Source organism: Trachurus trachurus, assembly GCF_905171665.1.
Source record: "Trachurus trachurus genome assembly, chromosome: 16".
Classification (NCBI taxonomy): Eukaryota; Metazoa; Chordata; class Actinopteri; order Carangiformes; family Carangidae; genus Trachurus; species Trachurus trachurus.
In genome coordinates, this window is record NC_139902.1 from 7,483,624 (window position 1) to 7,497,844 (window position 14,221).

General features: G+C 42.7%; 1 protein-coding gene across 1 annotated transcript in view; it reads right to left on the minus strand.

Annotated features, from left to right (window-relative positions):
* The window catches only part of pear1 (platelet endothelial aggregation receptor 1), a 51,516-nt gene that overhangs the window by 14,830 nt on the left and 22,465 nt on the right, over positions 1–14,221 (minus strand). The window contains exons 2-9 of the mRNA XM_083989119.1: positions 12,811–12,921; positions 11,562–11,663; positions 11,364–11,464; positions 8,073–8,165; positions 3,845–4,091; positions 2,123–2,225; positions 1,585–1,721; positions 878–1,090 (exon numbers count right to left, since the gene is read on the minus strand). Of these exons, the coding sequence (XP_083845245.1) occupies positions 878–1,090; positions 1,585–1,721; positions 2,123–2,225; positions 3,845–4,091; positions 8,073–8,165; positions 11,364–11,464; positions 11,562–11,663; positions 12,811–12,917 (1,103 nt within the window). The 5' untranslated portion in view covers positions 12,918–12,921. The remainder of the gene's footprint in view (positions 1–877; positions 1,091–1,584; positions 1,722–2,122; positions 2,226–3,844; positions 4,092–8,072; positions 8,166–11,363; positions 11,465–11,561; positions 11,664–12,810; positions 12,922–14,221) is intronic.

The following is a 14,221-nucleotide window of genomic DNA, read 5'->3' on the forward strand; positions in this document are numbered from 1 at the left end:
TTATTTAGTTAGTTAGACATTCTAACAGCAGAAACGATGTGAGATGGGAAATCATCTTATCCCACAGACAATTGGCTTTATGCACAGCTCCACTACTTCCTGATCTTAAGCCAGCTCCTTTGTTTCCTATCTTATTGGACAAACTGATTAATCCAGGTGTGCCTGACCATTGTTGTGAGGTCAGACACACCTGGATTAGTCTAATCAGTTGGTCCAATAATGTAAGACAGGAAATAAAGGCGCTGGCTTATTTCAGGAAGTAGTGGAGCTGTGCATAAAGCCAATTGAGGAATAACTCAAGCTGAGCTACCTGACTGACCCACACTCACACAGGTGTTTTCAGTTGTCCGGCTGATTAGACCTCAAGACAAGAGTGATGCAGGTGCAACAGGAGAGAAGGGAGATGAGGTGTGTACATGCCCCCTCAGTCCTAATCAGGTTGAGTGAAAACACCTGTGTGGGTGTGCCCCATTTAAATCAGCCACTCAACCTCAGTAGGATGACACAGGTAAGAGCTAGCATAGCATAGGCTAGCATGGGCTAGCATAGAGCTATCTTGTCTGTTCAAACTATTAGCCATGTCATGTTAGCTGGTCTTTGTTTTCCAGGTACCAGGTTGCTAACATAGCTGTGTTTGAATTGAGGCCTTTCAGCATTAGCACAGCTAACTTTCTGTTTTTTTGCCACAGGTGAGGACTTCAAAACCTGCAGATCTTGGACCTGCTTTATGAAGGTAAGATTTAATTTCAAGCAATGTTTCATTCTTTACTAAACGAGAAGCCTCCGCTGCTGTAGAAAGCAGCACAAATCTGAAGTGAAGTCAAAATGAGGCGACCAGTTGTTAGTTAGGCTACCTGTCCTGTCAGCAGCCGCTCACCTGAGTGTGTGTTTGTCCTGACACAGACATGTGCGTTCACAGTGCATGCCATATTTGCCTGGCGCACACATCCTGTCCCTGCAGTGTGGACCACTGAAGCCTGGCTCGCACAGACAGCCCCCATCGATGTTGTAGCAGCGAGCGCCGTTCGCACAGTCACACACACCTTTACAGTCCTGACCATAAGTGCCTGGATCACACTCCTCGTTACACCTGGGGGCAGAACGCAAAAACATTATGTAGATACAGTTCAGAGAAAGCAATGCACATGTCTGGTCTTGATTCGCCCATAAACCAAATGTAAACTTCTGTCTTGAGTTGCGGTTCACCAGCATGATGTTAGCCATTAGTCTGTATTCTCCTGTCTCTGGTGTTTGTTAAATTATAAATAGATTTTGACATAAAAACTAAAGAACGGCTTAAATTAACAACTGTTCAGTGACCAGAAATCATGTAATGTGACATCAGTGCACAGCAAACGCCACTGATTTACATCAAAGGACATCACTGCTGAAACATGTAACCCGGCTTTTTCTGACTAAGGATTCAATTACACTCTTTGCCTGGAGGAGAGTTTTCTGTTTTGACTCTTCTTCTTTTGCGGTGAATAGAGATGCTGTCATTGACTATACCAGACGGTATGAATTCATCTCATGCACATGAGAGGGTAGTAAAGGCCAATACAGAATCTGTATAAGGGTGCACACCTGTTACCAGTGAAACCTTTGGCACACTGGCACTGTCCAGTTTCAGGGTTACATTTGCCCCTGTTGTGACAAAGGCACTCCTCAGCACAGTTTGGTCCAAACCGTCCCTCTGGACATCGCTCTGTGCAAACTGCACCCTGCAGAGAAGAGAGGAAAAAATGCACTCAAGAGGCATAAAAAGACTGATTCACTCAAGAACTGGAACAAAAACACGAGCAGTTTATGCAACTACTTAGAAAATAATCTGTTTGCTCTCAGATGGGATCACAATCATGTCTCCTCTTCTCTTCCAAGAGCAAAGACACCTCATGATAAATGTCTCACGTTAATGGAAAACCATGAAACTGCAGGTCCCCAGAGACAACAGGTTGCCGTCTAAACGTCTTTAGGAATAAGTCTGAGTTGAGAAAAAGACTGTTTGTCCAAAATTTTGAGCCAGCTGGAAAATAACATTTGAGCTTATTTGAAATCTGGAAACCTCCACAGATAATGTGTAAGTTAGAGTCAGCGTGAGGTTAAAGCTATAAAAAAAACGTACCGTCCACCCAGGGGGACAAGCGCAGATCCCTTTGCCCCTACAGATGCCACCATTTTGGCAGGGACAGCGCGCCTGACATCTCCTGGGACACGCCTTCTCACAGCTGTGGAGAGAGACAAAGAAAATGCTATTAAAGCAGTGTAATGGATCACTTCAGGCAAAAACACCCCGTGTGTCCTTGGACATTCCTAAGGAATGAAGTAATTGTTTTGTTCTACATTTAAAAAAGCACAAAATGAGTATTCACAGTTTTTATAAGATTGAATATTGAAGCCTCAGCACAAACAGTGGTGGAGAAGAAACAATACTGAAGTACAAATTCCTGAGTATTTCCATTTCTGTTTTTTGTTTTTTTTGCTTCCACTCTTCTATTTTGATCACCTCAGTTATTGTTATTTTACAAATTCAGATGAATAATACAAATTATAATCATCATGGGGGGGCTGTCTATGCAAGCCTGGCGTCATATCATGAATCATGTAATACATCATATATAATATGAATAACATGTTGCTATAGGTACGATTATTTTGGAGCTGAGATGAAAATTAAAACTGTCCAGCTGTATGGAATGTAATTATAATTAGTCCCCTGCTTCATCAGTGTTAACATTAAAGTGATGTACACATTAAAGTAAAAATGACTATTATAATTTTGCATCATTCACATCTTTGGTATGTTAAGTATGTTGTCGCACACAGTTTGGTTGCAAAATTTTAAATGTTGGACGTTGGATTTGATGTGACCGCACACAGTTTATAGATGTTGAAATCATGTGACTGTAGAGTAGTTGTGTGTACACAGGCTACATTAAACCTGCCATGCTGCCGTATCATATTCTACTTGAACTAAAGAAAAATAGTAGAAGGTTAAAAAAGAAAACAGTAGCTCCCTCATTACTATAAGGCTTGGCAGGACAAAGGCTTTGTGGGACTCATCAGTGCAGTTGGAACATGTCTTTGACCATGTCTTTGACCAATCAAATGACTTGGCTGAAACTTCCTGCAGCACAATTCACTGCTAGGATATTATATTTTCTAATGCACCCTGGAGGTGAAATAACATGGATCGACTTCAGATATACACAATTCATCACAGAGGTTTATCCCCTCATCAATGTTGCCAAGCCCTCTTTTCATTTAGCTCAAAGTGGCGTGTTGTGCTTTCACATTGGCAGTATAAGAGTTTCCACTAATATCTGGGGAAGAGTTTTCAGTGCTTACTCATCCTCGGGGGCATCTGAAAAAAATGGGGCGTAACACATGACTCATGGATTAGAGTGTAGTACATCAGCGTCTCTTTTACTCCATCTTAAGAATTGAGTTGTGGAAAAATAATGTTGTTGGCTATGAAATCATCCGTGTCTGTCAGACCCTCCAAGATAATGAAGTGTAAAGAAATGTAGTGTCCTCTAAATGAAATAAGAACTAGACACTCTCTAAAAATGGCTCGTACCAAATGGGGCGTTGTGTAAATGTTGAGCGCTGCTCGAGGACTGTGGTTCTGTGAAGTGTTGCTTTGGTCCAGATTGAAATATCTCAATTACTGTTGGGTGGATCATTGTGAAAATCTGGTTCAGACACTCGTGCTCCCCAGAGGATGAATCATAATGGTTTTGATCCTGTAACTGCAGGTTTACATGTAGTTTTCGATTAACTTGTTTGTCTCTTTCTCTTTTTTTAACCTAGATTCAGAAGTTTCAGATGAGGCTTGTGAACTTACAACGTCCCAGTGAATCCATCCCGACAGACGCACTCTCCTGTTGCCTTATCACAGGACCCCCCGGTCCCACACTTGCACTTCTGCAGACAGCCCTTCCCAAAGGTGCCTGCTGGACACGACTCCTCGCAGTTGCGTCCTATGAACCCTGGAGGACACTGGCACGCCCCCTTCACGGGATCACACAGAGCTCCGTTCTCACACTTGCACTGCTGACTGCAGCCTGAGCCCCAGTGTTTATCATCACAGGCTGGAAAGTAAGGAGACAACTGTTATTTATTTATTGTGCAGTAGATTGTTCCAAGCTTTGTTGTTCAGCCAAGATGTTGAAACACAATCTGATCCCTTTGTTTATTTGTAGAAAAGATGAATTGGGATTTGAGCTTCTAATGAGAGATTTTACAGATTTCTGTTTTCTGGTTTTTCACATATCCAGAAGAATTTTTTCTTTTTTTCCAGTGCTGCCTCACACGTTTACACCAGAGAAGTTCTTGTTTTCATTGCCCATATTTTCCAGTCAGCTTCCAGTAAAACGCCTGCTCCTCCAAACACTGAGTCAAACTTACTCTGCATTACTGGAACTTGAATGAAAACACCAAAGCAAAATAACATTAAACATGATTATTGTGAATTGCATTCAGGGCAAATATGATCGTTTTGTGTCAGTTTTGTTTCTCCTAATTCACTTTTCCTCCCATAAACCTCGGTGTACACTTACAGACGTATATGATGTCATGAAAAACAAACAGAAACAAATGTGATTAAATTTAATGTGTTCGGCAGCAAAGAGATGAACAACAGCACAGAAACAGGAAAGGAAGAGTGCATGGGGGTGGGGCATGGGGTGAGGGGTGGGGGGGCAGGCAGGCATACTGTCTCCTCCACACATTACTGTGAATCTCCCTCATGCTCCTACATCCAAATCTGGGCCTTTAGCTCGGCAGTGTTATGTTACCAACAAATAATTTGACATTGGCAGGGAGATTTGCATGGGGCTCACAAGACGGACCAGTTTTAAATGGTTAATTTTACAGCGGCCTAAAGATCGGCTGGGGGTGGGATTGGGGGTTAGTGTGCAGTGGACATTCACACACAGTTTGGATTTCAATTCATGATGAAGAGATCTCGGCCCACTGCGAGAGCCTGCATTGGTCATGGGTGCATTCCTCAAATTTCTCATCAATAACTTTGACTGTCTTGGACATCGAACAGCATCGAGAAAATGTGATAGCCGATTTAACAACACTGACGTAACAGATGGATGAGCCTCAGTTATCTCCCCCTCAAAACCATGCCAACAATTTCACGCTGACCTCTGTGAATCTTTTTTTTTTTCTCAGCAGACATACGTGCACAGAATCAAGCTCCACGTCACGCATGTCGTGCTCCTTCTACCTCTGCTGCACATGTGTCCCGCCACAGCTTTGAAAACTACAAGGACGGCTTTGACAATAATTGCACAGAGGGTAAAGTGGAGCCAAATTTGGTTCGGTGCAAACCACGCTGCCATGGCCTGTAGTGTTTATTGCACTAACTCGGAGCAGGACCCTCGCCTCTTGTGTTTTAAATGAATCATAACTTCACTCAGTCTCCTTGTGGGCACAGGAGAGGGGTCCTGCAGGAGCGTGTCACGTTGAGTAATGAGAAACTCAGCTGGAGCCACGATTGTGTTTACACAGACATTCTGCAGGACAGCAGGAGAGCTTTACTGAGGGTCTGCAGGGCAAGAGCTGAGGCCTGATACGTCCACACAGCAGAGGAGCAAAGGGGTGAAATTCACCATATTGGATGCGTGATGTTGGAGCAACCAGCTGGCAGAGTCCGACGCCTCCGCTGACCAGAATCAAAACTCTCCCCGTCTGTTTGTGTATCTGCATGTAAACATACAGTTTACACTAAGTACAAGTCTTTCTTTGTGTAGCCCAGTTTATTTACCGTCATCATACACACTCACTTAAGCCTGAGTGCGTCCAGCTTTGATTCGATCGTTTTAACGGAGGGTAAGCATCAACACGACATAACCAGAAGTTTGAGATCTGACGAAAAGTTTAGCTGTGTTTGCACCTGTACGTGACAGTTCAGTGATTTATCGCAGTTTGTCACAGTCGGTGGTGGCGCTCAAACAAACAAAACAAAACATTTAAAAACAAATCAGATCCAGTAAAAGTCTCCAGGCTGTCCTCAGTGCTGAACTTCATTCATTCACCATTACTGGTGTGTTGATGGAGGTGAAATTTAATGTGCGTTAAATGTGTAACTGTGGTTGTTTGAAGCAGATTTTAAATCATTCAATCAGTAAGGATGTGTCACATTGAGAAAATGATCATATGTTTGTGTAAATTTGTAGGTGTCTGTAGCTCCCAGCCTCAGCTTTCAGCTTTTAGCTTGAGCTCCAGAACAAAGTGGATTTGAATTTATTTAATTTCAATATCCTGTAATCAGATGCAGTGGTTTGTAAACTGACCACACTGATATTATTTTACATGCACATATGAGAGGTAATATCGTTAAAATTTAAAGTTATGACACTGATACCTGGTTATTTTTTTTAAGTTATTAAAAAAATAAAAATAAAAATAAAAAGTTATCCGTCTTTCCATAATATCAGTATCATAATACGACTTTTACTTGCACATGAGCAGTATCTGGATCAGCGTGTGCTCATAAACCTGTTGATTGACATGCACTTCAGATCTGGCATCTCCTCACAGCCCTTCATAAGGAATGCAAACTGATTATGGTGGGAACATTCTTCCTTCTCCCCCGTGCATTGTCCAAGCGGTGGTTTGGGGTTTTGCTTGTATCCAAAGTTCACATAATCTCCTGGACATCTAACAAGCAGTCGTTGCTGCTGGTTTTTGATTCCAGCTCAAACTCCGCCCTGAAATAAAACTTAATACTTCTCTGACATGAGCGCTTCAAGCTCCCAATAAGCCACACTTCTGTCTTTCTCTTACCTCAGTCACTGTAATGAATACTACTGTATTCTCTCATTTTCACTCTGTTCTGTATCTACTCACTCCCCTCTTTGTTTCACCATCTTGAACACTGGGCATTCTTCTCCCTGCTCTCATCTACTCCTCAGATCTGTGGGCAACCAGTCCTAAGAGCGTTTAGACTGAAAACCTCAGGCCCCTCTCCTCTTTCCCACAGTTAGATAGCTCAACACACAGGCATCCAGGAAGTGTCAGGTCTGGTTCTGCCAAAATGACTCCATTATAGGCCGACGCAGCAGAGCCCAGGCCTGAGAGAGAAAAGGAGCCGAGTGGACGGAGAAAACAAAGACTGAAAAATTTACGTCAGCGAGGGGCAGTGCTAGAGAGGCAGTGTAAGGAGAGACGGCACAAACTGGGCCACGCAAGGCAGAGAGTGGGGTAACATTTTCCATTTCCCCTTCCCATCATCCCCCTGTCAAGACATCAACCGCTACCCGTTAGAGCTAATTCCCGTTCTGTGCAGTGGAATAGAGGGGAAATGGAGGAGGGCTCTTGTACTATTGACCCAGCTGAGTGTGATGAAACGGGCTGAACGTGGTGGAAAACTTCATCTGAGTTTGGGGAACAGCAGCCCCCGTGAAATGTGGTCCTGGTTTCACACTCCACAGATATATGGAGATCTCAGAAAAGACAAACAGAGTTAGTCTCTGCTCTGAGTTTGGACCTCAAACAACCGTTATATAACTATTTCTGCTGACTCTAGTTTTGCAAAAGAAGTTATAACGAGTAGAAAGAGAGAGGATATAGTGTCTGTCTAAACTCTTTTTGTATTTACTACTGTATGGCTACTTTCACTAAATCATCCCGTATTTAACTCGTAACTTATTGCTCTCATACTCATTTTTAACATGTTTGTTAGAGTAAGATTCTTTATAATGCGGAGTAGTAACTGTGAGTGAGAGGTGGAGGTGCAGCTCAGTGTCCTGCTGGACTAGTAAACTGGTTTCTGGACCGAGGCTGACATTAATGACTCATTGCTGTGCATGCGGTAATGCTCCCTTGCTGTTTCCATTGGAAAGGCCTCCGGTGTGTGATGGAATGGTGCATGTGAAGATCGGCCGCTTGACCAATGGCCAATTGTCATTTCCTGTTGTGTATGTGAACTGTGTTTATGTGTGCACCTGAAGAAAGAAAGTAATGGAGGGAGGGATGGAGAGAGGGCAGGAAAAAAAAAGCAAAGGAGAGGGAGAGTGAGTGAGGAAATGTCTGAACGAGGGGAAAAGGCTGATTCATACCGCTGGAACAGTCGTCTCCTCGCCAGCCTCCCTCGCACTGGCAACGGTCTGGAGCGACACAGCGGCCATGGACACACTCCTTAGTGCAGCGAGCTGTTGATTAGAAACAGTTCTTATTTTCTAGCAGGCTGAGCTTTGCAGGGAACATTCATCCCGAGCATGTTATATAAAAAGCAGCGATATGGAGCTGCTGCCACATCATGTGACTCCAACTGGATGTTGTTAGACACCAATAACTGGATAAAGGTGGATATTTTGACAATGATTGTTTTACACGTCTTTTTTCCAGTGGGTTTGGGTTCATACTGATACCACTCATTCATAGTAAACCTTAAAACGGTGTATTCTGCTCACATGTTTTGTGTTTGCATTCCTTGTAAGCAAATCAAACTTTCTGATTCGACTCCCCAGTGTTTCCATGCACACGCTGACAACTGCAGACAGTTTATCAGAGCAGTAAAAATACTGATATCACTCTGGCCTCTGGCTGTGCTTCCCTTTTCTCCTTTATCACCGCATGATAAACCAGTTCATCAATTGCGTCACCACTATTTCACAATTTTTCTGTCAAATGAATTGAAAGCCACTTTGTTCGTATTTGCTTTTTCTGAAACATTTCCAAGCTGCTAACTGTTTGTGTCCTGCTCTAGAAACGCTGCCTCTTCTTCCTCCTCCTCTAATTAGTGTTATTACCAAAGACTGTGTGCCCGTTAAATCTATTTCAAAATGCATGTTTTATTCGATCAACAATCTATTCAGCTGATTTGCATTCGTTCTCTCTATATTTATTCCACCCATCATAAACAGTTACAGGCTGCCAGCCCGACAGCTGGGCCCGACCGAGCACTCAAAAGCCCTAGTGCTGAATGCCATTCATACTGTCAGTGAGCTCTGAGCTGTGTGCATGCCAGCATTAGAAATCCTGCTGCTATTAATTAAGTCATTTCAAACATGCATTTATGGCTGAAAACTAATAATTGTGCCAGAGAGCTTCTCATGTTGAACTCAACAAGTGTTACGTACAGTATCCATGTGGTGCTGAGAACCGCACATTTGTTTTCCCATCATTCAAACAAACAAACAATCGGTTCACTCTTTGTTTTTTCTCCAGATGAACGTGTGTGGACACCGGAGGCGGGAGATTGGGGCGATCTAAGAAAAGGCTACCGTCATAAAATGACAGAGGTGAGTGTAATTATATCTAATTATATGTAGTTAGAAATAAAACAGTGATCAGCGGGCTTCTCATGTGAGTCACAAAAATCAAAAGCTTTTGTGTTTGGCTGCACACACACACACACACATACACACGTGGTATTCAGGATTTGTTGAGGCTGCTGTGAAACGTAGCTCAACAATGAGCAGACAAAGATGCATATTATCTCTGCTGAACGTCGCCTGTTGAGGGGACTGCACACAAAAACCACGTTATTACCATCATCAGTGATGTATGAGGTAGAGTTTTCTCCACCCATGTGAAGCCGTGCATGGTTTCACTTTATTTGTGTGCCACTGGCGCAATGACAGTGTGTCAGCAAACTGTTGACAGCTGCTTCCGTTTGTTATTTTCAGATAGTAACAACATTCAGCTAACTGTTACTTATTATAACCACTGCACCTACGCTTGTCGTCATGTAAAACGGCTCTGGACAGTATTTTAAGCATCAAAGTATGTATGAACAGTTTATTTGGGAAATACCATGGTGACTGAAACATGAATCAATCAAATCAAGCTAAGAGCTACGCTACGGAGGCTAATGGGATTTCTTGGTTTCCCTCATCAAACTCATTAAATACACAATCCAACAACTCCAAACCTGACCAGACCTGCACATTCACCACGCTATGAGATAATACCGGAACGTTACGAGACAGAGTTGTTTTCGAGGTAAATTCATGCAAAATGTGCGTTACCGTCGGGGTCAGTTTTTCGGCAAACAGTCTCTGCATTTACCTCGAAAACAACTCTGTCTGATAACGTTCTGTTATTATCTCATAGCGTGGTGAATGTGCAGGTCACAACTTGTCCACCAGAGCGTTTTGGAGTTGTTGGATTGTGTATTTGATGAGTTTGATGAGGGAAACCAAGAAATCCCATTAGCCTCCGTAGTGTAGCTCTGAGCAGCTCACGACTCTGCTCCGCTGTTCTAAAAATAGCTTGCACCGACAAATAAGGGTAACAAACCTACTTCAAAGACTATAGGGATTATGGCAATGGGCCAATTCAAAATGTTGAACTATCCCTTTAAATGAAAATTAAGAATCAGTGCAAACTAAACCAAAACTGAATAAATCTTGTTTTGGACAACTTGATAATCATGATTTTAGTGAACGCATCCCATTCCTGCAGTTAAGGTTGAGATCACAGTTATCTGAGTATTTATGAACACAAACACTAATAATGATTTATAAATTTTGTTGTTCCACACTGGGATGTACAGGCAGCAGTGAGTCCACCACTAACAGCTGCTTTGCTGGTGGAAAAAAAGACATTGAAATCCTTGAACCGTAATGAAAATATTAAAACTACCAAGATGGGAGCATCGGAGATGTGTTCAAGACTGCAACACAGTTTAAAGCTGAAAATTCCAGCGCGTGTTGCCAGAACATACTGTGCATTTTCAGCATGAGAAGCCCAAGAGGGAATTAAACCCATAATTTTGGTAATTCCAGTGTCATATGCTCCTCATTGACGAAGCACATTTGGTGGAAAAAAAGAAAAAAAATACAACCCCAAAAACAAAAAAAACAAAAAAAAAACAGCTTTCTTTGAGAAATGAGAATGAACGACTCTGTGCACTAAATGTGACACTGTTTCACTTCTGAATCAGTGTTAGCAGCGGTTGTAGCATTGAACGCTTGCGTGTTGGTTTTGTGAACATGCACCTGTGGCTACACTGGACGTGGATCACATCTTCATTAACAGTTACACTGATTTTCTACATAGTAAATAAAACCAGATTAGTGTCATCAATGGGAAGTAATCCGATTAACACAGTGTAAACATCCTTATTGAGATGTGTTTGCTTGAGCTGTGAAGTAATTACAGTGTGAGTCAATATATTTTAATGCTTATTAACTAATTTATTTACAAAAGACCATAAAGATAAAGACTGTTGCACAGAAGTGCAGCAGGTATGAAGCTGATCTGCAGCCCAAGGCTTTTAAATTAAGGATAGAATAGGTCAATAAATAAGTAAGTGGTAAAGTGCACATGTGACATTGTCAGTAACAAAAAAGGAAGCAATTACTGATGAAAACTGTCAGATGGTTTGACGGTTAGTTACTTACGGACACACTTGTCTCTGCTCTCGTAGTAGCCTGGACAGCACTGGTACCTCTTGCGATAGTCTGTCTTCACCGCCTGCCTGTAGGCCGTCTTGTAGGTGATCCTGAAAGAATAACACAGTCAAGCAGGAAGCTCCGACCCTCCACAGACAGGAACAGGAAGTCAGACCGACAGGAAGTGAGTCATCACGCTGATGCTACCTGTGGCGTATGCATCTGTAGGAGGTCCGAGGGTCCGCACAGGGCTCCTCCGTCACATGGTCGTAGGGATGGAAGTAGGACTCTTTGACTGAGGTGGTGAAGCTGACCAGGAGACAAGAGATAAACATCCAGTCACAAGAGGAAGAGAAGGAGTCCTGCTCCGATTCCAATAACGTCTCACTTTTCTTATTTATTGTCTAGCCCGCTGGTCCAGACTTAATGACTAAGGATGTTTTGTAGATGTCTCCATCTATCCACCTCCAGCAGGTCAAAGTTTTCACTTTGAAAATACATCGGCGTGGATGTTTTTGGAGGACGACTGTGTTTTAGCTTCAAATGAGCCTTTCATATGTACACAGTAAACAGATTGGCCTGCTGTGTTTCTACAGTAGCCCTGAGTGGACAAACCAAACGCTGATGCTAGAGACAGACTTTCACATTTTCATGTTATCTGCAGGCAGCAGTAGGTTTCCCGACGTGTTTAAAAACTGAGGGCAGGGATAAAGCTGTTTGCAGACTACATCCAGCCTCACTGCAGAATTAGAACCAGACTTTCATATACAAGGACTTTGTTTTGGTAATACATCCAAAATAGTGACCAAGAACAAAGAAGGAAGAATAACAAGAATATGAAAGACAAAAAAAATGGAGGTACTGTGAATATAATAATGCATCAACAGAATTTGAACTGACTATACACTGTGCTGAACAGAACAGAAATACAAATACAAATTTCTATATGATTATCTCAATATATATCTGTATCTACAGTATATATCTATATCGATGCATACATAACATATGAGAGAGAAAGATGCCACAGAATCCTACACACTGGTCTTTTTCTTTTTTTTTTACATCACAAAAATGTAACACAGCTCAGCTGTCTTGGACATGAAGTGATGTGTCCTTGAACTTTGTTGATTAGGTGACAGTTAATGTTACTTAATGATTTCTATGCTGAAAACCAGTTTATCTGGTCAAACAACAACAATAGATGTAGATGTTGTATTTTCTACTGAGGCATTTTTGTGTAAAAAAAGTTTCCACTCTCCTATGACCAAGTATATAAAGCAGTGGTGCTGTTTTTTTCCATAAACATTTACTTGACCATTACTGTGACAGATGAGCGCCCTGACCGGCTGCTGACCCTCTTGAATGCTGCTAAAAGCGCCGTGTTTAAAAATGTGTTTAATTTCATACCACAGCAGCAACATGTATTTGTTTATCATAGATAAACTGGCCTCACCTCTCCCACAGGCTGCACACATTGGGGTCTCTGGGGCTCAGGGAGCAGCTCAGACCAATCAGGAAGCCAAAAATCAGCAGGAGGGCGGAGCTCGGCGTTACTGGCATCGTCCTGAGGGTGAAGAAAGGACAGGCACTTATAGAGGGATGCAAAACCCCAAACATATCAGAAAGACAGCAACAGGACCTCAGAACGCGTAGCTATTGCAAAGAGAGAAACACAATACAAGGATTGTACAGTTCAGTGCAGCCTGGACACATTTTCTTAGTGTTTTAACACTGTGGTCATTTGTGTGGTTGTTTCATTAGACTTCATTAGGATGGAAATCATAAGCCTCATATCCACCTCCTCCTAAACACTCACATTTACATTTAAAAAAACTAAACTCCAGGCAAACGTAATATTTTTTTTTAATGTTTTGAACTGACTGACAAATCACAGCAGCCTTGAAACCCAGCAATAACTCTGCAGCACTTTGTGAGGGAAACGCTCAGTGGAAAATGTTGCACACACGCATGGAAAGAGGAAAAAAAAAAACAGTTTTATTTCCACTCGACAAGAGATTTGCATTCATTGTTTGTTTTTCATTTACTATAATTAATGTTTCACAGTGTGGCGGGTAGAAAGATTCATTGAAAACTGGTTCTCTGTACCTATAAATTGCGGTTAAGGTTCAGCCTCTGACTGTAAAAGAGTTCATTAAACGCTCAGCAGAGGTGAGGCAGAGAGCCAGGCCTGAAGCTTAACACTGTCAGCTCCCCGCGGAGCTCCACACCGTCGCTACAGACTACATAAAACACTGCAGGCATCAGGAGAAAACCTGACAGGACCAGGACGGATGGAGTAGAGTAAGAGCATAAGAGAGAAATAAAAAGAGAGGGAGGGAGGAGGGTGGTCACAGTCAAGAAATGTGAATCCCAACTTCATCCTGACCCCTATCAATCAGTGGAGCAGTGCAGCCTTCACGCTCGTCTGCTGTCCCCATCCACACTCCAGCAGCATCTGGATCCTATCAGTGCAGCGGCCCTAGAGAGTGTCTCGGCACGGGGACCCTGTTAGGCTCTCAGGGAGCAAAAGGAAGGCATTTTTTTTTACCCCCTCCTCCATTCCCCCTTAAAAATATCCCATGGAAATGAACAGAAGTTCAGCAGAGCAGTGTCGTGAGCCTTCTGGTAAAAGCATCGTGGGAATGAAACGACATTTTCTACAAAACATGGGACGCCGTGTTGACATAGGATCGGTCAAGCCCGTTCCCTGCTGTTTTCTCAACAAGTCCCCCCCTGACAGAGTTACTGCACCGCAGCTTCTCATGTCTTGTGCATGTGGCCTTGGGGAGATTTGTGATACGCTGGGACAGTGACACTGCAGCCATGGATCCAGATTATCTCCTATTTGGTCGAGTGACTCATGT